This window comes from Panthera uncia, assembly GCF_023721935.1.
Source record: "Panthera uncia isolate 11264 chromosome D3 unlocalized genomic scaffold, Puncia_PCG_1.0 HiC_scaffold_8, whole genome shotgun sequence".
In the NCBI taxonomy this organism is placed as follows: Eukaryota; Metazoa; Chordata; class Mammalia; order Carnivora; family Felidae; genus Panthera; species Panthera uncia.
The window spans coordinates 63,267,323-63,293,809 of record NW_026057586.1 but is presented as its reverse complement, the minus strand read 5'-3'; the positions used below and the strand labels follow the sequence as shown (position 1 = coordinate 63,293,809).

Genomic DNA, 26,487 nt, shown 5'->3' with positions numbered 1-26,487 from the left:
TCAGGATCTTGCAGTTTGTTAGCTGGAGCTTCACATCGGGCTCTCTGCTGTCAGCACCGAATCTACTTTGGATCCTCTGTCCCTTTGCTCTCTGCCCCTCCCCCACTTGTGCTTTTTCTCTTTCTCAAAAATAAATAAGCATTAAAAAAATAAATAAAAAATAAAAAAGCAAAGAAATGAAAAGGTGGAAAACTAGACGGTCATTCCCACACTCCCTTACCCTACCGCCACTGCTTGAAAATAAAAGGAAAAAAGCAACAGAATGAGCACTAAATAAGGCATTATCCAATTGCCACAGGCTAACTTTTCAGGCTAGTGACCTAACAATTTAACCAATAAAACAAAGAAATAAACAAAAAGTGAAGTCTAAGAAAAATAATCAATAAAATAATATTTACCTTTGGAATCAGCATTTGGGAACAGCCTGTTCCATGGCACCTTATTTTTGTGTGGAAGAGAAAGCAAGTAGTTTCTAGCTTTTAAATTTATTATACAATTCAGGTCTTCCTGTGATGGGGATCCAAGAATACCTAACAGATAAAATAATTAGCTGTTAATTATCAAGACCCACAGAGGCTGATCACACACTATTAGCTATGGGGCAGAATAGATCCTACTAATTGTTTCCTCACCACGTCCCCCCATGCTTACCATTCTATTTTACAAGTTTTTATAAGGATCCTTAACATTTGAAGTCAAGCAAGATTTAAAACTCATATCTATCTTGGATTAAAGAGTTGTCAAAACTATTCTTCGTTTCCTGATGTGCCTCTGATGTAAACTAGGGCAGGTGAACACAGTAAATCTAGCCCCTAAAATGTTCAGTAATCTTACCCAGAATGTGGTTCAGCTGGTCGAGATAATGCTTCCCCGGGAAGATGGGCCTGTTGGACAGCATCTCTGCCAGAATGCAGCCTACAGACCAAATATCAATGGACTTGGTATAGCCCTGCAGTGGGAAGAGAGAAAAGACTAAGAAGGATATGTAATGTTACATGACAAGTGAGATCCTCCAACAGCACAGGTACATGGCTCATGGGAATTTTACCTTCTCCTTTGGTTCTATAATTCAGAAATAAGAGAAGAGAGCATGCAGATACAAACAGTAATCTAGCTTTCTTATAAGCTGTTGAACAACCAAGATTACTTGATTTTATTACTCTCTTCAAAGTTGATTAACTTATTATTAGGTGAGAATTTCCAAAGTATATTTCATTCCTTTTTTCAAATAATTTGAGAGGAACAATCCTTGTAAGTTAAAGCTGGAAAAAGGAAAAAGCAGTAACATCCCTTGCTTTAGGACATCTATGGCCCATTTATTCATTTTGAAAACCTGGAAACCAACTCAAAAGAAGAGTCACTGCTACACCTCCAGAATATTTTTATACATTTTCAAGTGACTGCTACAAAATCATTTTCAAAAAAGTCAGGCTGAAAACCCTTGATCTCTGTTGGGGGGTGGGTGGGTGGAGTATGTGCTGGTTCCATCATATTTTACCAATCCGTATTTCTTGTTTTATTTTTCTATTCAATTTTCAGGTATAATTTTTTTTAAGTTTATTCATTTTGAGAGAGAGAGAGAGAGAGAGAGAGAGAGGGAGGGAGGGAGGGAGAGGGAGAGCGAGCAGAGGAGGGGCAGAGAGAGAGAATCCCAAGCAGGCTCTGCACTGCCAGCACAGAGCTCGATGTAGGGCTCGATGTCACAAACCATGAAATCATGACCTGAGCCAAAACCAAGAGTTGAACCCTTAACCAACTGAGCCACCCAGGTGCCCCAGGTATAAATTTTCTTTTAAAGGAACTCTGTAAAAAGACTTGGAATAATTATGTCTAAATCATACAACAGTGCAAAAAAGATAGCTTGGTATAGTGGTAAATGAATAGAGAAAAAAACTTTCCGAAAATCAAACAATGGTCAGATCTACAGCTATGATAAAATGGGGTTGAATTTCAAGGTCATTATTCCCAAAATTCTTGTAATCCAAAATAACTTTTGCTTTGGGCCAAAACTAAATGAAGAGGAACACTTAAAAATTACAAAAAATAAGCAACTAAAAGGAACCAGGGCTCCCTGGAGAAATGGCTACTCCAAGTCTGGGACAGAGAAAGTACTAGGAGGTAAGCCTGGAGCATCTAGTGCCAAAAAACAAAGCAAGGAAATGCTCAACATTAGTGGGACCATGTCAAAGTGACTCCCATTAGAAAATCTGGGACAATTTAAACATCAAATACAGAATGGCAACTATGGAATAGCCACTGAATAATATAAACATGAATTAATAAATGGAAAGAACTAAAACAAAGGAAGAATGATAGAGCTACAAAATCATCAATGGATGGTAAAAACTAGTGGTTACAAGTATGATGAAGAGAACTTACACAACTTACAGTATTCCCCACAAATTCCTACTGACCTAATAATAATTGTCATAATTAGCCACAATTATCACCATTATATGGTGGAGAACGAGAGGATACCATTTAACCAAAAGATCAACATGAACTTCACCAATACAGACATAAACCAGATATGCCTCCTGATACGATACACTGAGAACAAAACACTGTTTTCTGAGGTATTCGTGCCCGGAATACATGACACAAAATTGGGGTGCATCTACAAAACAGTCAACCAACCTGTACCCTTCAAAAGGCTTCAAAAAAGGCTGAGGAACTATTATAGATTAAAAGAAACTAGAGAGGGGTGCTTGAGTGGCTCAGTTGGTTGAGCATCCAGGGTCATGGGAGCCTGTGTCAGGCTCTGCACTAAGTGTGGAGCCTGTGTGAGATTCTCTCTCTCCCTCCCTCTCCCCCTCCTCTGCTTGTGCATGTGCGCGCGCTCTCTCTCTCTCTCTCTCTCTCTCTAAAAAAAAACAAACACCACACACAACAACAAAAAAACATTAAAAAATAAAAGAGACTAGAGAAACAATGCAATGTGTGAGCCTAGAGTAGGGGGAGAAAAGCTATAAAGGTGATTATTGAGACAATATCCAAAATTTGAATATATACAGTGCAGTAGATATTGGACCAGTGTTAAATTTCCCATTAAAAAAAAAAATTTCTCACTTTTGATCATTATACTATGGTCATATTAGGGAACATCCTTCTATGGCAGGGTTTCTCAACCTTGGCACTACTGACACTTTAGGCTGGATAAGCCTTTGCTGTGAGGGCTGTCCTGCACACTGCAGGATGTTTAACAGCATCTCTCACCTCTAACTAGTTGATGGACAGTAGGTAGCATTCTTCTCCCAGTTGTGACAACCGAAAATGTCTCCAAACACTGCCAAATGTCCTCAGGAACATGAGAATTGCTGTTCTAAGGAAATACACACTGAAATGCTTAGGGGTAAAGGTGCACATCTACAACTTACTCTCAAATGACTCAGAGGGGAAAAAACACACATGTATAGAGAGAGAATGAGAAAACAAATGGGACAAAGGGTAAAGAACTGGTGAGTCTGAATCTGAGGTGGATCTGAAGTATTACAGAAGTTTATCCAGTTCTTGCAAGTGGTCCTGGGTTCCATGTGGCTTCCCTCTAAGGATCTGAAGAGTGACGTTATTTTGTATTTCTAAGGTGTTTTCCTTTTCATTCATTCTCTCACAAGTGTACAAAAAATTTTTCCAGATGCTACATGACATGAGAAGATACCATTCACGAAATAGGACATCTGGAAGATCTGGATAACCCAGTGAACTAGTATTTTCCAAATGCTTGATTCCAAAGCATGCATCAGTGAGTGTAAGGTAGACCAATGGATTTTAGTAAGACAGTACAAAAAGTTCGGTGGCATGGTTTTAGATTCCACAATTAACTTTTCATTTTGTTGAGTTTCAGTGTAGTATCAAAAAGGAACAGCCACAGCAGCTGAAAAGACTAACATACATACCCCCTTTCCCAACTACATATCTGTGTGAAGCCTCTTCTTCTTGGACTTAAACCAAATCAACCTACTGGACAGATAGAGTGCAGAACCAGGTGAGATTCCAGCAATGGTCTATTAGGCCACATGAAATTTGCAAAAATGAAAAGAACGCCCCTCTTCTAACTAAAATGTTTTTGTGGTGGAAAGTAAACACACTTTTTATAAATAAAACTTATGTTAACAAGCAGTAGGTTTATTATTATTTAGAAATTAATACTTTTTAAAAGTCTTAGTGTTAATTTCTATATAGCAAATACTGATGGAGAGACTCCACATAGACAAATCTTGCTTAGGATCTTTGACACTTTTTAAGAAAGTGAAGGGGTCTTGGGGCTTGAATGTTTGAGAACTACTGCCTTATACTTTTCTTGCAAGTGGGAAACTATGAAAATAAAATGTTACACACACACACACACAGAGCACTCTAGCCTGTCAAAATGGAGACGATAGAAGTATAAAAATAAAAAGGTGATAATGGACAGCACATATTTCATGAATCCATAATAATGGCTTTTTTAAAAGTTTATTTTGAGAGAGACTGAGTGACTGTGAGAGAAAGAGGGAGAATCTCAAGTAGGCTCCAAACTCACAAAACTGCGAGATCATGACCTGAGCTGAAATCAAGAGTCAGACGCTTGACTGAGCCACCCACCCAGGTGCCCCTATAATAATGTTTTAAAAACAAAGGTGGGAGACATAGGAAGAGAAAGAAAAAAAGAGAAAGCTCTTCAAAGAAAAATGGCAGCAAATTAGTGTAGAAGGAACAATACATTTGGAAAATTACCATTTTGCCACCCCCAATATGATAAGTGATAGAGACCAGGAGTCACCAAGGGAAACACCACCCTGGTAAGCCTGCTGGGAAACATGAGCTCCAAGAACCTGCGGGGTTCCCGCCAGAAAAGTGTGACCTAAACTGAATCATAAGGAACCAGTCTGTACTCTGCAAAGCATTGAAGTTCATGAAGAAGACAGAAAGGGTGGGAGGAATGTTCTAGAGTGAGCACAACGCACAAAACTTGATTAGATCACAGAGTGAAAATAAGACAAAAACAGCTGTAAAGAACTTTTGGGTGGGATAACTGGGATATCACTGAATTAATGCTGGTTGTCTCAGTGTGCTAGGGGTACTATGACTGTGGGGAAAGAACACTCTCCCCCTTTAATGAGTATCAGTATGTCCCAAAGGGTCTAGTAGTAAAGTAGTTTATGTTGTGAAGTGCCAAAAAGTTGACAAAGGAAACAGAGAAGAAGGGAGGGAGGCAGGCAGAGACAAAAGCTAGCAAGGGAGTAGTAAGATGTTAATAGCTGGTGAACCTAGGGAAGGGGTATATGGGTGTTCACTGTACTCTCAATTCTTGTAAGGGTTTGAAAATTGTTCTAAATTAATAATAATAAAAAAAATGAATACAGCACTAGAAGTAACATTCTCAGTCTAGAGGTGCTATAAATAAAAAATAATTCACACTCAGTTTTGATTATAGTTAACTCTACAAGCAGGAAGTGCATGCTGGGCACCTTGTGGAACAGAGGCCACATTGTTTGGTTATTTCCCTCTGGAGGGTGAAGACAGTAGAGTCATCTCAAGTTGGAATGGAGGCTGCAAGACCATGAAGGCACCAGGATAAAAAGCACACCAACAGCTCTCCCTTACAACCAGCAGGCACTGCACATGTGCATGCAAATGCTTCTGGTTTGGAATGGCTGTCACATGGCCAGTCCAAAGAAAAAACCTACTATTTGGGATTATGTGTAATACAGAATTATAAGAATCAACACGACATTTTCTTCTCTGAAACATCTGTTACACTAAATCTTTCTTTATAATGGAATTTATTTTAATGCAATTTTACTTTTATAACTTAACTGAACAAATGTATATCAAGAATAACTAACCGCTTTAAACAAATTCTATTTCCTCACAAAGCAACTTAGTGTTCATCTCAAGCCCTTCTATTTATAAACGATGGAGGAAGACAGTAAACCCCATGGGCTAATTAATTCCCTTTAAGCTTCCTGGGTGGATTTCTGGTTCCTAGAGCTGAGACACAAGGCCCAATGTCTACTTTTATTGCTTTTTTTCATGTATCTTAACATTACATTAACGGTAGACGGTGCTGAAGGAGGTCATCAAGACAATGTGACTAACAGCTGACCCTTGAGCTGAAACCTGGACAACAGGAGGCTCCTCGCTCCCTCCCCTATCCTTGGGATACATGCTCTGCCCACTGTTACCACAGTGGCGCCATTTTCAAGGATGTAGCTGGGAGAGAATAGCTATTGTTCGGACCATCTGGGCAGCATATGTGACACAGCCAGTTAAGGCCTGGACATAAACTTTTAAGTTTTGGTAGGTGAGTGCGGAGATCTATTCACCTTGCAGCTAGCTGCCCAAGACAAGACTTGTAATAAGTTCCTTCTTCTTAAAACTGCCATGACCAATTTGGAGTGCTCTGCCTCTTCAGTTTCTCCTTGCCCACCTTGTACTGGGGCAGTTTGCAAACCAACGGAGGAATTAAGTTCAAAATCTCCTAATTTGAAGTATTGGATGTAGAAGTATGTTGGGCCCACTTACTTTCTCAAATCTGATACTTCATTCATATATTATTTGCAAATGATATATTAAAAATACTGAATCTCAATCTCCACAGCAGCCTTCAATGCTTGCCACCTGGTTTATAAACCTAACAAAGATATACTTCACTTTTTCTTACTTTTTTAAGAATCCATAGTAGTTCCTATTCTTTCCACACCTTTCTTCAAACTATGGTATAATTTTGCTGAAGAGACATTCTTCGTTAGACAAATCTGACCTGTACAGGACAGCACTAGTCCACCTTCGGAAAACTACATACTATAGGAGAACCTCTAACATAGCCAGCCTAGCCTGTACTCAGCAGTGGCAGGAGCAACTGTAAAAGCTGCCATAGGGAGGACTTCAGGAGAGCTGACCAAAGGCTAGGACAAAGATCATTTATTGTTAACAGTGACCAGACAGGCACACACACCTTCCAACTCTCTAACACATCAGCACTACTTCAGCTGAGGTAGAGAGGTCAAAATCCAGGGCCCAGAAGTTCAATGCTGACCTAGAGATTAAGACAGCACCTTCATTCTGGGCCAGACAGGCCAAGCCTCAACCTAAGTAGACACAGGCTTCCAAAATTCTTTTGCTTCCTGGTTTTCTTTCTATGCAAACCTGATCCTTACCTTGGAATTCAACATAATTTCTGGAGCCCGGTACCAACGTGTGGCTACGTACTCCGTCAGGAACCCTGTGTGATCATGGTCTGGATCTGCAACGCGGGCCAAACCAAAGTCACAGATCTAAGAGAGAAAAAAATGGGACGCCTTAGAGATTCTAATGAAATTAATATCAAAAGATCAGACAATAGCAATAATGATGATGGTAAGTAGTTGCTGCCACTCCTATGTGGCAGATACTTTGTTGGGAATTCTATATATTCATTCTTATTTAATCCTTACAACAACCTGAGAGGCAGTGATGACTATCCAAAGTTGGAGATGAGGAACAGGTTACAGGAATCTGTCCTCACCTTTCATTATCTGCTTATCCTACAGTAATCTTGCTTATGTCACTTGACAAAAACTGTTCTGAAGTTACCAGAAACTGTCCAGGGTCCTTTCTCTGGCCATCTCCTGCTGGCATTTCCAGGATCATCACACTGTCAGATCACCTTGACTCACATTTGTCTTGTTTCTTAGATTTCACTTCCTGCTATTCTTCTACCTGTTCCACAAATGCAGATCCTTCCAAAGATTTTTTCCACTTCTTTCCCTTCCATGTATTCAAATCCACTCCCAAAGCCTTAAAAGATGTCTCATATACAAAAGATGAATCTTTTTTTAGGTAAATATCCAGCTTCTAATTTCTCCTGACTCACAAAAGTACCTTCATCATCTGGTCATCCAATACTTTAGTGCTACTCCAAACTCCAACATATAAAATATCTGTAAAGTACTATACAGATAGTATAGTATTCTACTATATAACTATAGAATACAGTTGACCCTTGAACAGCATGGGTTTGAACTGTGCAAGTCTGTTCACATACATGGAATTTTTTTCAATAAATATATTGGAAAACTTTTTGCAGATGTGCAGCAATTTGAAAAAACTCATAGATGAAACCACATAGCCTAGAAATATCGAAAAAATTAAGTTAGGTATTATTACAGGAATACAGTATATAATACATATAACACAAAGTATATGTTTAATTGACTGTTGATGTAATCAGTTAAAGCTTCCTTCTGGTCAACAGAAGGCTATTAAATTTTGGAGGAGTCAATAGTTATATGCAGATTTTTGACTATGTGTGTGTGTGTGTGTGTGTTGGGGGGGTGCAAATCGGTGCCCCTAATCCCTGTGTTGTTCAAGGGCCAACTATACTTAGACCCATATAATTGCAGGATATTTTAATTCCTTGACATCTGGGGAACTAACCTGAGAAAGAGACATATTAATAAAGACAGGCCAGAGTACAGTACAAGGCAGCCTGGAAAACAGATTGCTTTGGAGGCTTACTGCTTTAATTTGGCTAAGAAATTATAAGGGCCTGAGCTCAGGCCATAAAAATGGAAATGAGGAGGAAAGGACATGCTTGAGATACTCATAGGACTTAAATGGATGGACAACAATCTCTGCTCAAATATCCCATAGTTTAGTGTTTCAATAATTAGGAAAGGTTCAGAAAGCTTCCATCTACTTCACAGATGCCTTCCTCTAGCTTTGGACACTGGTATCACCACATGGTATCTCTGATAAGAGTTAGGTATCTGTGCTGCATAATCTCCATCAACATGTATCTTCAAAAGGAACAACTATCGTAATTGCTTCTCTATTTGCTCTTCCATAGGCCATTTTCTAGGTGTACTCTCAGAGTTGCATAGTGAGGAAATCCTGGGTCCTACTCCATAGCTGACAGCCAACTCTGGCCATTGTACACTCATTAACTTCAGTTGAGGTGACTTTCACCGTAAGTACCAACCTTACCTTTCAAAGATGGCTTGCTTGTCAATCAATGCCATTACACTCCTAATAGTTATGGGCCTGTCAGAGAATCTGGATGAGGTATGGCCATAAGCTTGTATGTGGGATCACAGGAAATTGTAACTTTGGCCTGGCTGTTCTTAGGCTTTCAATGTACCTGGCAACCGGTTTGTTTCTTTCCAGCATTTTCTACCAATTCCAGTGACATGAACTGCAGGAGGGCTTCCCAGTAACCATGCACAGGAGGTTCTCACTAGCAACATGGTCCTATTTGTGGCATGATTTCCAACTCAGAGAAGCAACTAATGACTGATTTCTTCTTACATCCAGAGGCGAGTCCTCTAAGCCATTTAGAGCCATCACTTGCCATGTTACCCACCACCAACCCATTTCAATTCTGTGGCTTGAATTTTTGAAGCTATCTATGACCCATAGTTTCTCTTTTTTTCAAGGCTAACACTTCATCTGATTTAAATTCAACCAAAGCTCACCAGTCTGCTTTCTGCTGTATAGATGGGACACCTAAAAGCCACATTTTGAATTGTGCAGAGTATATGCATCTTGTCAGCAGAACAAAACCAGCATAGGCTCCAGACCATGGCCACAGATCCTTCACCGCCTCCTATGACTGGTGTCACACAGATTAGATGGGTTCAGACTTGATACATGGCTTTTCACTGGCTAGTTGAATCAAAAAATAAGTCCCAAATAGATTCAGAAAGCCAGAATATAAAAAATTCATAGATAAGGCAGATTTATTTTCTAAAGAGGACCATACCACTAAAACCCATCCTTCCATGTTCTTCTTATAAGGTCTTTGAACTTGTATCAAGAGGGTAGGGTCCATCTTCCCTCCTCTTGAATCTGGGCAAACCTTTCTAACAGCCTGAACCAAGAAAAGTGATACTATGTGACTTCTGAGGCTATATCATAAAATGCAACATGGTTTCCATCTGGCGCTCTTTCTACTGGGGAATTTGGAACCCTCTGGCCACCTCAGGAAGAAACCTAGGACATGTGGGCTACATGTGGGTGATCCAGGTGACAGCCAGTATCAATTGCCAGGTATGCAAGAGGATTCCAGCCCTTACCTTTGTGTCTTCTAGCTGAGGTCCATATATGAAAGCAGAAAGCAGCCATCACTGCTACCCCTTGGCTAAATTCCTGACCCACAGAAACTAGAAGCTAACACGATTATTGTTTTAGACCACTTTCTCTAGGTTATTTGTTACAAAGCAAAAACAGCTAACAGAGTGGTAGTGGACACAGTGCTTGTGATGGGATAGGCACCCTTTAAGGAGGCCCTGTTGAAGCGATACTGGGACACCAAAGAGATGCTAACCATGGAAAGACCTGGGGAAAGCCAGAGCAACACTGTAAAGAATCTAGCTGGGCAAATGTGAAATGGCAACTGAACCTGAAACCTCATAAAGTGGCTCTCGAATTGGCTGCTTCTACATCTCGACTGCCATGGCCTTAGTTGAGATTCAGTTTAATTTGTCTGGAAATTAGGGAAACTAGACTTTACCCACCTGTAAGCTAATTCATCCTCTAAATTCCTGCCTAAATGTTGTTTCTAAAATATAAGTCACCTTTCTGGCTCAAAAATCTTGAACCAATCCCTTCTGTCTATTGAACGAAACCCAAATTCTTTAAGTGTGACTTTTAAGACCATTCATATGCTGCCACCAAACTACCTTCCTGATCTCATCTCTCTCACCATATTCTCCTGCCCACACCTGCTCCTATAGACTCCAGACTACACCTGCTTCTATGACCTGACTATGCAATGACCTCTCCTGAGTGCCCTATCCATGCCATTCCTTTACCCTAAACCCTCAGCTTGAAAGCTCTTCTGAGAAGTTTCCCAAAAATCAACACCAAACCCGCCCAAGAGCTGACTGCTCACTCTTCTGAACTCCTCTAATACTGTTAGAGGTATATTAAAATACATCATAAAGTCTATGATAGTTAGCTTTGCATACGCCCATCTCTCCAGCTAAAACAGAATTAAGTCCCTAGAGAAAGGCAACACTTAACTTACTTGTTGACTTAATTGTTAATGGAGGACTCTCGACATTTGGTCAATAAATGCCTTAAATGTTTATAGGAAGCACAACTGGGATGGATTGACAGATACTCTAGGAGTGACTTTTTTTTTTTTTTTTTTAACAATATCTGAATTACTGATAATCTCTTAAAAAATAAAAATCAAGGGGTGCCCAGGTGACTCTGTTGGCTAAGCATCCAACTTCAGCTCAGGTCACAATGATCTTACTGTTCATGGGTTTGAGCCCTGCATCGGGTTCTCCACTGTCAGCACAAAGCCTGCTTCCGATTCTCTGTCTCCATCTCTCTGCCCCTCCCCTGCCCTCTCTCTCAAAAATAAACAAACATTAAAAATTTTTAATAAAAAAATCAAGGTTCAGTTACCAGCGTTAAATCTTATGTTAAATAATTAATGTTAGTAAAATTACACCATTCAAAGTGGCAATATTAAGGAAGGGAAGGGTTGCCTGGGTGGCTCAATTAAGTGACTGATTCTTGATTTTGGCTCAGGTCATGCATGGTTCTGAGATACAGCCCTGTGTTGGGCTCCATGCTGGGCATCAAGCCTGCTTAAGATTCTCTCTCTCCCTTTTCCCCTCCCCACTCATATTCTCTCCCCACCCCTAAAAGAGGGATAATTAAAAACTGGAATTACAAGCATTCCTTTACTAGGAAAGACAAAATAAGCCTATCATGCTGAATGCTGCAATATGCAATACATTTATTTTCTTAGAATTAAAACTAAAGGTGCAGTTGTTCTTCCTCATCTTCCTCGAGGAAATCCAGTCCTAAACTTTTTTTTTTTTGGTGGGGGGGGGTCATGTGACATTAAGGGTCTCTGTGGTGTTGGGAGAACCTTAGCAGCCCAGTGGGGTAGGTAGGATCCAAGTAGAGTTAAAAGGGAGCCCCAGATCAGGACATGGTCTGTGTGTGAGGTGAAGAGGGTGTTCATGCGGGGAGGCAGCAGCAGTCTGCCCAGGGTGTTCAGAGTCTGAGCAAGGTGAGCATATAAGCCATGGGTTATATTGCACAAACCAATTATTTCATTGCAAGTTGCAAAATGGGGACTTTTCTGATTTTATTATTTCTTCTGCATTTATTATCTGGCATTCTCAACTGGAACTGTGTACCCTGATGCACAAATCCCAGTGGAAAGACAGGAAAAATGTTTAATCCCTTTACTTTAGTTACAAATTTTCAGATTAGTGAGTTGGTGTTAAGGGTAATTTTGTTGTATTATTTGCATCCCCCACACCTAGCACAGGGCATAGAACCAGCAGGCTCTCAAAAAATTACTGGTTACAATTTAAAAAATAAAGAGAGATGTGGGGTTTAGAGCTCTAAAAGATGCCACAACTACATTCACGGTCGTCTATGAAATGCTCATACGATTAAAAAAAAAAAAAAAAAGTTAATGCCACAACACTGAAGACTAGCCAAATTTACATGGCATTAACCAAAAAATTACCAAGGCTATTAAAAAATTTTTTTTGTAATTCCATACAAAGGAAGATATAGACCAGTAGGATATGGTACAAGAAACAAAATGACCTATAGCACTCCTACTACCTGGCTACTTTTTGGGCTGTTTAAACAGAGATTTTCATTAAGCAAAGGAAGCCCCAAGGATAGATTTCATTTCATATGTTCCAGAGTCCTCTTTCCGAAGCATACCCAGAACCACAAACACTGTGATCCTGGGACTCTTAACTAGGATTTCTGTGGGCTCAGTCTAGCAAACATCAAGGACAGAGACTGCTAGAGACCTCATACCCCTGGAAATTCCATTAGAAATATGTTAGCAGAATCTCCAAACAGGATCTATGACCCTTGTGTTTCTGTGGCCCTGAGAAATAAAGAGGGAGTCTATAAGAGAGGCTTCCAGAAGGGTTCTAAGAGGTCAACATCTTCTTGTCTCAAGGTTTTAGATAACAAGTGTAAAGTATGTTTATGGAAGCAGAAAAAGAAGTCTTAACTGCTGTTGCCCTTGACTGGTAGGAGTCAAAAGTTAAAGGTCTAAGACATTGATAATAGCTGATATCCTGAGGGCTCAAGAGTAGAGAATACTTTAGTAACAGAGAAGCCAATGGAAAAAGGAAGAAATGACATATATAACTGTCCACTTGAAATTTCAGAAAACCCTAAATAACAAGAGATGAGTAAGATCACAGGTTACAGGGGCGCCTGGGTGGCTCAGTCAGTTAAGCGTCCAGCTTCGGCTCAGGTCATGATCTCACAGTCCGTGGGTTTGAGCCCTGCGTCCGGCTCTGTGCTGGCAGCTCGGAGCCTGGAGCCTGCTTCGGATTCTGTGTCTCCCTCTCTCTCTGCCCCTCCCCTGCTCTCGTTCTGTCTCTCTCTGTCTCAAAAATAAATAAAACATTAAAAAAATTAAAAAAAAATTTTTAAAAAAAGATCACAGGTTACAAACTTTCTAAGCACAGGAGCTTGTGGTATAGGCAACATGATTACTGGAAGGTACTGAGGATGTGATGGATATACAGTGATTTCAGAGCTCAAGCAGAAAAGACCCTCTTCCCCACTTGTGCTCTTTCAACCCTCATGTATGCACCTGAACTGCCACTGTGCCCTACCCTGCCCTTTGGACATGTTCAACAGGACAAAACGGAGGACATATCGTACTCATCTTTACAAATGAGATTCTCTCCTGAATATTTATACCTATGTGAATGAATCAAACCCCATATGAACATTTCAAAATGTGGGTGAACTGTACTGCTGTAAATACCTTAATTATCCTATTGTATTTCTGAGTCTCTGTGTTACACTGGGTTTTGAAAACAATACTTGGGTTGTGCAGATGGTCAACAACACAGATATATTAATGTGGGTGTAAATTTTGGTGAGCAGAGAATAAAATGGCCCTAGGTAAAGACAAGCCCACAAACAATGAAGAGACAACAAAGTAGTCTGATTCTGTTTGTTTCTGTCTTAACTTTTTTTCCCAGAAATATTATATACTGAAAATACTGGAGAATGTTTCTCCCAAAACAAAAATAATCTGTCATAACAGAGTTGTGATGGTAAGAAATAGAAAGAAAAAAAGAAAAGTAGGAAGAGACATAAAAATACTATTTTTCAAGAAAATCACTAAGAGCCAACGAAGTGTGGCCATTCCTACAAGCAGCTTCATTCCTTTTGTGCCCACCTGGCTTTTAGTTACATACATAGATCCATGGAAAGGATCTGGTTACACCCCATGTAAGAAGTATATTAATCTGGGGCGCCTGGGTGGCTCAGTCGGTTAAGCGGCCGACTTTGGCTCAGGTCATGATCTCGCGGTCCGTGAGTTCAAGCCCCGCGTCAGGCTCTTTGCTGACAGCTCAGAGCCTGGAGCCTGTTTCAGATTCTGTGTCTCCCTCTCTCTGACCCTCCCCCGTTCATGCTCTGTCTCTCTCTGTCTCAAAAATAAATAAACATTAAAAAAAATTAAAAAAAAAAAAAGAAGTATATTAATCTAACTGTAGGATCCCAAGAGATGACAGAGTCTAACCCAACTGTATCTAATGTAGGAAGCTACCCTCTACCACATCTCACAGAATGTTGGGCACCCTGTTTTAAACACTCAATGATAGCAAATAAGCTATCTGACCACCTAGTAACAGAATCCACTGCCCTTTTTCAGACAGTTCCAGAAGGTTCTCCATGATCTACTTCCAACCAATATCACCAGCTAGCATCCAATGACTTTCTACGAATACCCTATACTGAAGATAGCCACTACCTTACTGAAAGCCTGCTCATCTTTGGAAGGCCAGCATGGATGCCACCTTCTTCCAGATACCTCTCAAAGCCCCAGACAGAACCCACCTCTCTCCTTTGTATCTGTATACTATTCTTTTCAGTATCTCAGTTACAGCAGATATTATTACAATCATCTATTGTTTATCAGACTTCTCACCTATCAGGTCTGAGATTGCAAAAACAGACATTCCCCCCTCTCCCTTGCTAGTTACAACTTAAGGGCTTCTCACAGGAATGTCTATTAAACTGAAGTACAAGAAATGATCATTGCTCTACATCTAAATGCACTTTTTAAACAGCTTTATTGAGATATAATTCACATACCATATGATTCACCCATAACTTAAGGCATACAATTCAATAGTTTTTGGGGCGCCTGGTGGCTTGGTCGGTTAAGCGTCCGACTTCGGCTCAGGTCATGATCTCGCGGCCCGTGAGTTCGAGCCCCGCGTCGGGCTCTGTGCTGACCACTCAGAGCCTGGAGCCTGTTTCAGATTCTGTGTCTCCCTCTCTCTCTGCCCCTCCCCTGTTCATGCTCTGTCTCTGTCTCAAAAATAAATAAACGTTAAAAAAAAAAAAATTAAAAAAAAAAAAAAAGTTTTTGGTGTTAAAATCACAGGGTTACACAACTGTTACCACCAATCAATTTTAGAACATTTCTGTAACCACAAGAAGAAATCTTGTACACATTAGTCTGCCTATTCCTCCCCAATCCCACCAGCCCTAGGCAACCACTAATCCACTTCCTGTTGCTGTATATTTGTCTATTCTAGACACTTCACATAAATAGAACCAAACAGTATGTGGCCTTTTATGACTGGCTTCTTTCATTTACATAACAATTTTCCAAGATTCATCCACATTGTAGCATGTATCAGCACTCTATTCCTTTTTATTCCATTGTATGGATCTACCACATTTTTTAAAAACTTTTTGAGAGAGAAAGAGAGAGCAGGGGAGAGAGAATCCTAAGTAGGCCCCAGGCTGTCAGTGTGAAGCCTGACTTGGGGCTCAATCTCACAAACAGGGACATGACCTGAACCAAAATCAAGGGCTGGAGGTTTGACCAACCAAGTCACCCAGGTCCCCCTGAATCTATCACATTTTATTTATTCATCATCATATGGACATTCAAATTATTTCCACTTTTGGACTATTATGCCACTTTAAATATTTGTATGCTTTTTGGGTGGACACATTTTCATTTTACTTAGGTATACACCTACAAGTGGAATCCTCACCAACACTTACCATCTGACTTTTTGATTACAGCCATCCTAGTGTGCATAAATGGTTATCTCATTGTGGTTTTGACTTGCATTTCCCTACTGACTCAGGATTCCAAGCATCTTTTCATGTACTTATTGGCCATATGTACAACTTCTTTAGAGAAATGTCTATTCAAATCCTTTGCCCTATATTAAACTGGGCTATTTATCTTTTATTGTTGAGTTGTAAGAGCTTTTCATATATTATAGATAAAAGTGTCTTATCAGACACATGATTTACAAATATTTTCTCTCATTTTGTGGGTTGTCTTTTCATTTTCTTAGTGGTTTACTTTTTAAAAATTATATTATTTACTGGGGTGCCTAGGTGGCTCAGGTGGTTGAGCGTCCGACTTCAGCTCAGGTCATGATCTCAGTTTGCGGGTTTGAGCCCCACATCAGGCTCTGTGCTGACCGCTTGCTCAGAGCCTGGAGCCTGCTTCGGATTCTGTGTCTCCTTCTCTCTCTGCCCCTCCCCCACTCATGCTTTGTTTCACTCTGTTTCTCAAAAATAAATAAATGTAAAAAAAAATTTTTTTTTAAATAAAATTTTATTATTTATTTATTTAATGTTTATTTATTTTTGAGAGGTGGGAAGGGGCAGAGAGGGAGACATAGAATCCAAAGCACGCTCCGGGATTTGAGCTGTCAGCACAGAGCCCAACACAGGGCTCAAACTCAAGAACTGTGACACCTTGACCTGAGTCAAAGTCGGATGTTTAACCAACTGAGGCATCCAGGTGCCCCTCCTGATGGTTTACTTTGTAAAACAGGTTCCTAATCTAGATGAAATCTAATTTTCCCCCTTTTGTTGCCTTTGCTTTTGGTGTCATGTCTAATAGGATTTGCCTAATGCAAGACTGTGAAAACTCACTCCTATGTTTTCCAAGCCTATTCCAGTTTAGCTCTTAAATTTAGGTCTTTGATCTGTTTTGTGTTAGTTTTTGTACATGGTAGGAGTATATATCCAATTGTCCCAGTACCGTTTTTTTGAAAAAAATGATCTTGGCACTCTCACCAAAAACCATCACAAACATATGGGTTTATTTATTAACTCTCAATCTTATTCCATTGATCTATAATGCCCATTCTTATGCCAAATATCACAGGGTCTTGAATACAAAAGCTTTGCAGTAAGTTTTGAAAGCAAGAAATGTGACCTCTCCAACTTTGCTCTTTCATTAAGATTATTTTGGCTATTTTGGGTCTCTCAAACTTCTATACACATTTCAGGACCAGCCTGCCCATTTCTGCAAAAAAGCCACCTGGAGCTTTGATACAGTCACCCTGACTACGTAGACCAATTTGGGAAGCACTGCCATCTAAACAAGATTAAGTCTTGCAATCAATCCATAAACATGGCATATCCTTCCATTTATCTAGGTCTTCTTGAATTCACATGCCTTTTTATCATATCTAATGCATCTGTGGATTTCCCTCCTTATTTATTAGTTCTACTATTAAAATAGAAATATATGTACACAAATGCTGCCCATTTTTAAGAGAATTCTGAGGACTGTAAGGATCTAGGGCTTCCCTATTTGTTGGGAATACCTTATTTAGGTATTAAAGTTATTAAGGTTAAGTTTGGTGCTGTTTTTTGAGTGTGGGTTTTTTTCTGTTGTTTCTGTTTTGTTTTGTTTTGAGAGAAGATGCAAGTGAGTGAGGGATAGAGAGAAAGAGAGAGAGAGGGAGGAAGGGAGGGAGGTGGGGCTCACCCGAAGTGGGGCTAATGTTTTACCCAAAGCAGGGCTCATGTTCACCAGAAGCAAGGCTTGAGCTCATCCAATGAGGGACTCAAACTTGTGAAACATGAGAGCATGACCTGAGTTGAAGTCAGATGCTTAACGACTGAGCCACCCAGACATCCCTTTCTGAGCATTCTTTGTATATAACTTACCGAATAAAAAGATTACCAATGAAATGGATGATTTTTAAACTTACACATAATGCACATGATCCTGCTTTTATATATGTAAGCATAAACATACACATACATGTAAGAGCATAGCAAAAACTTTGGAAGAAAACACACCAATGTGTTATAGTGGTTACCTCTGGAACACTGGAACAGTGGAACAATGGAATGAAGAAGAGGACCAGCACTCTTTATTTGCATTATTTTTTTTGCTTTTAAGCTATAAAAATGTTTTCATTTAATTTCTGGTATGATTTTAAGTACGAATGACAACATAAATATGCCCTGGTGAAAGAGTTTTTCCAACATATATCACCCGAAGAGTAAATAACCTAGCTGACCTTGAGATCACAGGTGGTGTTGAGCAGCAGGTTGGAAGGTTTGAGGTCACGGTGCAGTACATTAGCTGAATGGATATATTTTAACCCTCTGAGGATCTGGTAAAGAAAATAGCAGATATGGTCGTTGCTGAGGTGTTGTGTCTTCAAGAGCTTGTAGAGATCTGTTTCCATGAGGTCCTGTACGATATATCTGTTTAGACAGGTTAAGGTAACACACCAATATCTGGTTACATGTAGCAAAACACTGAAAACAAAATGAACCCTCTCCCCAAATGGTCATTATATCATGAGGCCTTACAAGGGATAGGAGAATCTGATGAAAACTTGGTATACCTCTATGGATGGAATCTAAAGTAGTTAACTCTTTCTTAGGTCCTGTGACACAACAGGCATTAATATCTGCCTGATGTGCCCAACAATGGGCCTAGACTGAGCTGAGACAGTCTGTTATGGAAATACTGGCCAATCGAGATGTATCAGTCTCCTAGTACTGCAAGGTGTCTACCATCAACAAACCGTCTCCAAGGATTACTGGAAAGGGTTAGGAGAGGAAGGTGGCCAGCAGGCATCATACACTCCCTCCTCTCTTTGGCCCAGCAATGATCTGTAATACTCTTTATAATGTTCTTTTACCTTCTTGTCCCCCCTCCTTCTCCTTAAGAATCAACCATAAAATCTTTGGAAATACAGACCTAGAACACACTGCTACTAAATTCAGTCCTCTGTGTGCCTGACTCTTCAATTAACATTAAGATCCTAAACACAAGAGAGTATTGGGAAGTCATGCTAAGGGGCTCATGCTGGTTTTGCTCCTTTTGCTTTCTTGACTATCCATGTATCCAAGCCATCTAGAATGTTATCTATGGCTGACATCTTTCTTACAGAAATTATAGAACCCTTTGGCTTTTAACTTCACCATATTATTATTTCATTAACAGTGTTTTTGCATTTCTCATATTCATTTGTGTAAGTACTGTACATATTATTGTATGTCCCCTACAGATTCATGGGATTCAAAGAAAACAGGATTTGAAAACTTGTCATCTTGAAAGAGACTTGATTTTCCAAGCAAAGCCCTTAAAGCAGGACAACAGGTGGTAGCAGCAGGAGGCATTTCACTTAAAATAGCACCACAACTTGATAATAGAACAGTTTAAAAATGAAAAGGTAGAGGTGAGGTGAGGTGGGGTGGGGTGGGGGTGTGTGCACAATGCAAATTGGAAAAACTGGCAGGAATGCTATACTAGCCTGAACAGTAACTCTTTTTTGGCAGACCCTCTTCGGTATACTTAACACTTCTATTTTTCAAATACAGTCTTTACCCAGGCAGTATCATCCTCTGGACCTGTTTAGTCCAGATTTCTAAATGTTGGTCATAATTAATAACATAAATTCAGAGCTGAGTCAGCTTTAAAGATCATGAAGGCTAGGTACCTTAATTCTAAAGATGAGAAAACAGACTTGGAGGTGAATGACATTATCTAAGATCAGAACAGTCTAGATTTGAGCAGGTGATATCCAGGGCACCCACTTTCTTAGTCTACTGTTCATTTCTTGTTACCATAACAAACCATACCTTGAATGGAAAAAAAAAAAAAAAATGACTAAAATGGTGTTAAGATTCTCCATAACTGCACTTAAACAAAGTTTTTGCTGAAACAGAAAAAATATTTGATTTGCCAAAAGACTCTAAAAATAGTTACAACTGATAAAATGAATCAAAGATAAAAATTACACAAATCTTATATTAAATAGCAAGCAGATTATAATTTCCCCTTTAATGTGCTTTATATATACTTTTCCTTTACTCTGACAAGTCCAGGCATTTCAAGTTAACTTTACTCAACAAGGTGACTAATCAGTGGAGTCAGTTGCCTGAAAAGGATACACATCTTTCATTTGCTCGATGGTTGGCGCTCTAATAATATCATTGATTCCAATGATGTTCTCATGTCTGAAGCGCAGTAAGATTTTTATCTCCCTCAGGGTTCTCTGGCAGTAGGTCTGGTGCTCAAAAGGACTGATTTTCTTGATAGCTACTCGAACTTTGTTGACATTATCATAAGCAGAGCTAAAAAAAAAAAAAAAAAAATGGGGGGAGAGATGGCATTTAAAATAGTTCTCAAAACATCTTGGCAGAAAGAATGAAAATTGGTAAATATTAAATATTAGCACACAGGGTAAATACTTATTTCATACATATGAAGTTGTTATGTATATTATCCACAAAAAAAAGACTCAAGTTAGGAAGGATGCAGCTGGCACAATATAGCACATATTCGATCTCAAACTTATTAGAGGGCCCAGCCCTGGCAAATGTGTAGATGCCCACAGTCATAAGCCCAGGCACATGGGTTTATGCCACACATGCACACACAAAACATCTTCCCTCTGATTTTAACAGCAGTTGCATTCTGGTGAGAGTAATCATTTGTCCTCCAAAACAACTTCCTATTGTTGCATCACATTCCTCTGACTCAGCAGAAACATCCAAATGACCATCAAACACATCTTTATCCCAAACAGAAATGGACCTAAGAGGATGCCTTGATTGCTTGCATCTACTTGTCTTACTTGCAAAATGACAGGACCGTTCTTTCTTTTTTTTTAAGGGAACTGTTTCAAGTAATCAATTTGTGTAGGCTTATACAGTTTCAGGACTGACCTTCATATAAATGATAAGCAAATTACTCTTATTGAAGAAAAATGATGATTCTATGTGTATTAAAATGGTATTTAACCATAAAACACAAAAGCCATTGAGGGGGGAAATCACATTTTAAATATAGTATTAACAATACTACATAATTTTAAAATTTATTATAACATCTTAATTACAAAACAACCTTTGCCCTTCAAAGCTCTTCATATACTTAACTACATTTTGTCTTCACAATACCTTTTTAAAAAAAAATTTTTTTAACATTTATTTTTGAGACACACACACACACACAAACACACACACACACACACACACACACACACACACACACACAGAGTGAGAGTGGGGAAGGGTCAGAGAGGGGGAGACACAGAGTCTGAAGCAGGCTCCAGGCTCTGAGCTGTCAGCACAGAGCCTGACTCAGGGCTCAAACTCACAAACGGTGAGATCAGACCCGAGCCAAAGTCAGACACTCAACCGACTGAGCCACCCAGGCGCCCCCACAATACCTTTAAAAGTGGAGGACAACAGTGTTTTTATATATATTGTCCAGGTTAGATCCCCATAATTTATATACAGAGGATAACTCATTTATGCAAAAGATTAATCTCCCTAGGCCCACTTTTTCCAAAGTATCTTAGGCTTACATCCTTTCTCAGGTCAGTTCTCTTCGTATTTCTCTACCTGGGTACAATGCTGCACTGATAGGTTGCCATCAATAGTTGAGCCTGATAGCTCAACTAAAGCGCTGCTCAAATTGTGGTTCCCAGATCCCTGCATCAGGAACACCTTACATTCTTGTTAAAAACGCTAGTTCCTGGGCCTCATCCTAGGCTTTCCTTTAAAAAAAAAATTCCAGTAAAATTAGCATAGTTATATTAGTTTCAGGTGTACAATAGACTAGTTCAACAATTCTATATATTAGTACTGTGTGCCCATCATAGTAAGTGCCCCTTCACCCATCGCCCCATCCACCTCCCCTCTGGTACCACCAGTTTTTTCTCTATGTTTAAACAGAGTCTGGGGGTGGGGGGGAAGAGCTCTATTTTTTTGCTGGTCTCTTCTTTCTTTGTTCATTTGTTTTGTTTCTTAAATTCCACCTATGAATGAAATCATGGTATTTGTCTTCTCTGGCTTATTTCACTTAGTGGCATACCCTCTAGATCCATCCATGTTGTTGCAAATGGCAAGATTTCATTCTTTTTTATGGCTACTTGAGTAATATTCCATTGTGGAATTCCATTCCACATGTTCATCCATTCATCTACTATTGATGGACACTTGGGTTGCTTCCATGTTGGCTATTGTAAATAATGCTGCAATAAACATAGGGGTGCATGTATTTTTTCAAATTAGTGTTTTCATATTCTTTGGTTAAATACCCAGTAGTGGAATTACTGGATCACATGGTAATTCTATTTTTCATTTTTTGAGGAACCTCCATACTGTTTTCCACAGTGGCTTGCTTTTTTTCTTTTTCTTTTTTTTTTTTTTTAAAGAAATTTAACCAAAATATTTGGGTAATCTTATAACAAAACCTATAAAGTATTTTTCAAAAGAGTTCCAGGGGAGTCTGGCTAGCTCAGTCGGAAGAGTGTGTGACTCTTGATCTCGGGGTCATTAGTTCAAGCCCTACGTTAGGTGTAGAGATTACTAAAAAATAAATAAACTTAAAAAAAAAAAAAAAAAAAAAAAAAAGAGTTCCACAGCTGCTACACAGGGCTTTCAGTTCTTTCCAAGCTGACCTCAAGGTCTGACTCTAAATAGAATTCCAAGTAGAAGCAGTAATAATTATGCTTTCAATTTTATGATGATTTTTAATCTTGAGTGTTACTATCTTGTGATCAATAATCTATTTAATCTTTTATATAAGAGCTTTTCATTTTAATAAATATCAATATCTGGGGGCACCTAGATGGCTCAGTCAGTTAAGTGTCTGACTCTCAGTTTTGGCTCAGGTCATGATCTCACGATCTGTGAGCTGGTGTCTTATGTTGAGCTTTGAGCTGACAGCACAGAGCCTGCTTGGGTTTCTGTCTCACTCTCTCTTTGTCCCTCCCCTGCTCACACATGCTCTCTCTCACAAAATAAATTAAAAACATAATAAATAAATAAATAAATACATACATACATGCATAAATAAATAAATAAATAAATAAATCTGGTCCGCTGACTGAAGCAATGAAGTAACGCTAGCAGGCAATAAGACATTGCTTTTTGTTTCTTCAAGTAAATGCTACAAATCTAAAATAGTTAAATGGGTTTATTCTCAAGTTTGTGCTCCTAAATGGTATTTGTCAGTCTACTTATTCTGAGAATTACTAATGCATTTGTATGACTCCAGCACAAAACTATGCTGTAGGAGGCCCCTTATTTTACTCAATTTCAATTCTCCCACATTACCATTAATAATGGACTCTGGGGTGCCTGGGTGGCTCAGTTGGTTAAGTGTCTGACTTTGGCTCAGGTCATGATCCTGTGGTTCATGGGTTCAAGTCATGCACTGGGCTCTGCTGATGGTGTGGAGCCTGCTTGGGAGTTTCTCTCCCCCCACTCTATCTCTGCCCTTCCCCCACTCACACTTTTTCTTTCTCTCAAAATACATAAATTATGTTAAAAAAATATATATATATATATGGGCACCTGGGTGGCTCAGTTGGTTAAGTGTCCAGCTCTTGATCTCAGTTTGGGTCATGGTCTCATGGTTTGCGGGTTGGAGCCCCACATCAGGCTATGCACTGTTAGTGTGGAGCCTGCTTGGGATTCTCTCTCTCCTTCTCTCTCTATCCCTCCCCGGCTCATTCTCTCTCTCTCTCTCTCTCACAGAATAGATAAATAAACTTAAAAAAAAATTAAGGAGGGGGCACCTGGGTGGCTCAGTCAGTTAAGCCTCCGACTTCAGCTCAGGTTGTGATCTCACAGTTCGTGAGTTTGAGCCCTGCGTTGGGCTCTATGCTGACAGCTCAGAGCCTGGAGCCTCCTTTAGATTCTGTGTCTCCCTCTCTCTCTGCCCTTCCCCCACTTACACACTCACTCTCTCTCAAAAATAAACAAACATTAAAAAAATTGTTTTTTTTAATTTAAGGGGTTCCTGAGTGGCTCAGTAAGTTAAGCATCTGACTCTTGATTTTGGCTCAGGTCACGATCTCATGGTTCATGGGTTCAAGCCCCACATTGGGCTCTGTGCTGACAGCATGGAGCCTGCTTGGGATTCTCTCTCTCCCCCTCCCCTACTTTCTCTCTCAAATAAATAAATAAGCAAACAAAGAAACCTTGAAAAATAATTTTTGACAATATATGTATATTATTCTCTGGTGCCCCCAATACTTTGAAATGAAATGTATTTCCTTTTTTCCCCAAGGAGTTTATTTTTTCAAATGTTTATTTATTTTTGACAGAAAGAGCAAGCACAAGCAGGTGAGGGGTAGAGAGAGTCAGAGAGAGAGAATCCCAAGCAGGCTCCACACTGTCAGCACAAAGCCTGACATAGGGCTCAAACCTACAAACTGTGAGATCATGACCTGAGCCAAAATCAAGAACTGGACACTTAACTGACTGAGTCACCCAGGTGCCCCTTATTTTATTTCGTATTTTGAGAGAGCGCACATGCATGCATGGCCATGAAGGCGAGTGGGAGTAGGGGAAGGGGTGGGGGGAGACAGAGAGAGGGAATGAATGAATAAATCTTAGCAGATTCCATGCTCAGTGAGGTTCCCAGCATGGGGCTCAATCCCAGGACTCTGGGATCATGACCTGAGCTGAAATCAGGAGTTGGGTGCTCAAATGACCGAGCAACCCAGGGGCCTCTCAAAGATTTTATTTTAAAGTAATCTCTGCACCCAACATGGAGGCTTGAACCCACAACCCTAAGTTCAAGAGTTGCATGCTCTACTGACTGAGCCAGCCAGATGCCTGGAAATATATTTTCTTAAATAAAAGAATCACTACTCAAATCTTATTTTGCTTTGGTTTGCTGCATGAAGGCCTAAACCACTGATTTTCAGTTCAGCAGGCAGAAGGATACGTCATTCAAACAAGCTTATTCAATACTGAGAGTATTTTCAGAACTTAAAACTCTTTTTGGGTAATTAAAACCAAGAACATGAGTCCAACAGAAGAGAACACAGGTGTAAAACAGTTATAAAACACTGGTTTAAATTCAACATTATAAATTTCTAGTTTTACTTAAACAGGGTAAACACAGCCATAAATTTGCTTTCAAGCACAAGATTGCCAGGGAGAGTGCTTATGGTCAATGTGCCCCTCCAACTGTATCAACACTAGACACCAGATGATGAAATAACCCCTTTTACTACGTGAGAAGGCATGAGATCCTCCCCACTGGTTCTCACTTGAAAATAAGGTATGACCTGTCCATGGCGTTGCGTCCTTTTCTAGCTCCTTTTTGGTGCCACAGAACTGATCACAAATAATTCTCCCCTTTTCCATAACAATTCTATATTTGCTCATTTCTCCTTAGATTTCTCAGTTTTGTTTTATATATTTTATTTTGCTTTACCTTCTACCATGGACTTTTTGGTATCTCTTACTAGTTTTTGCTTTAAAATCACTTTGGCATTACCAATTCTTTTCCTCCCCCACCCAAGAACTTAATCTTTGCTCATCTCCATTTCCCCCACAACTAACACAATGCTTTTGCCTTAAATGTGTCTCTGTAAACAATGTATGGTTGCAGTTTAGGATCTTAATTGTATTTTTTTCTTTGAACTCATAAACTTGCTGTTCTCAAAAACAAAAATTCAAAGTTAAATAAATTGTTCAACTTAATTAAGAAAAGGAAAAGCTTCCTAACTCATCTCTATAAGGTCAACAATCTTTAAGAATAAAAACTGATGATGATGAGAAAGAAGTAAAACTCAGACTAAAAACTAATCTCTTTTGGGGCGCCTGGGTGGCTCAGTCAGTTGAGCATCCAACTTCAGCTCAGGTCATGATCTCACAGTTTGTGGGTTCAAGCCCCGCATCAGGCTCTGGGCTGACTGCTTGCTCAGAGCCTGGAGCCTGCTTCAGATTCTATGTCCTTCTCTCTCTGCCCCTCCCCCGCTCATGCTTTGTCTCACTCTATTTCTCAAAAATAAATAAAATGTAAAAAAAATAAAAAATAATCTCTTTTCTAAGCACAAGCTTGAAAATCAACAACAAAAAAGAGTAATTTGACACTACATTAAAAATCCATTATGTCCAAGCCATAATTTAACCTTAGGAATTTAAGAATGGTTCAATTAAAAAAAAACAGGGGCACCTGGGTGGCTCAGTTGGTTAAGCGTCTGACTTCGGCTCAGGTCATGATCTCACAGTTCGTGGGTTCGAGCCCCGCATCGGGCTCTGTGCTGACAGCTCAGAGCCTGAAGCCTGCTTCAGATTCTGTGTACCCGCCCCCTCTCTGCCCCACCCCTGCTTGTGCTCTGTCTCTGTTTTTCAAAAGTGAATAAACTTTAAAAAAAAAAAAAAATTAAAAAAAAACCCACTAAAATAAGACATCATGTCAGCCAGACATTTCTCCAAACAAGATACATAAAT

At 39.6% G+C, this 26,487-nt stretch overlaps 1 protein-coding gene across 4 annotated transcripts in view; it reads right to left on the bottom strand.

The window, feature by feature from the left end:
- Positions 1-26,487, bottom strand: part of MAPK1 (mitogen-activated protein kinase 1) — a 108,623-nt gene that overhangs the window by 22,581 nt on the left and 59,555 nt on the right. For 3 of the 4 annotated variants that reach the window (XM_049620536.1, XM_049620537.1, XM_049620539.1), the window contains 5 exons: positions 20,173-20,355; positions 18,285-18,474; positions 7,143-7,259; positions 835-949; positions 399-530 (listed from right to left, as the gene is read on the bottom strand). In XM_049620536.1, coding sequence (XP_049476493.1) covers positions 399-530; positions 835-949; positions 7,143-7,259; positions 18,285-18,474; positions 20,173-20,355 — 737 coding nt within the window. Of the gene's footprint in view, positions 1-398; positions 531-834; positions 950-7,142; positions 7,260-18,284; positions 18,475-20,172; positions 20,356-21,630; positions 23,057-26,487 lie in introns of those variants that run through there. The other variant, XM_049620538.1, reaches the window with a different exon arrangement.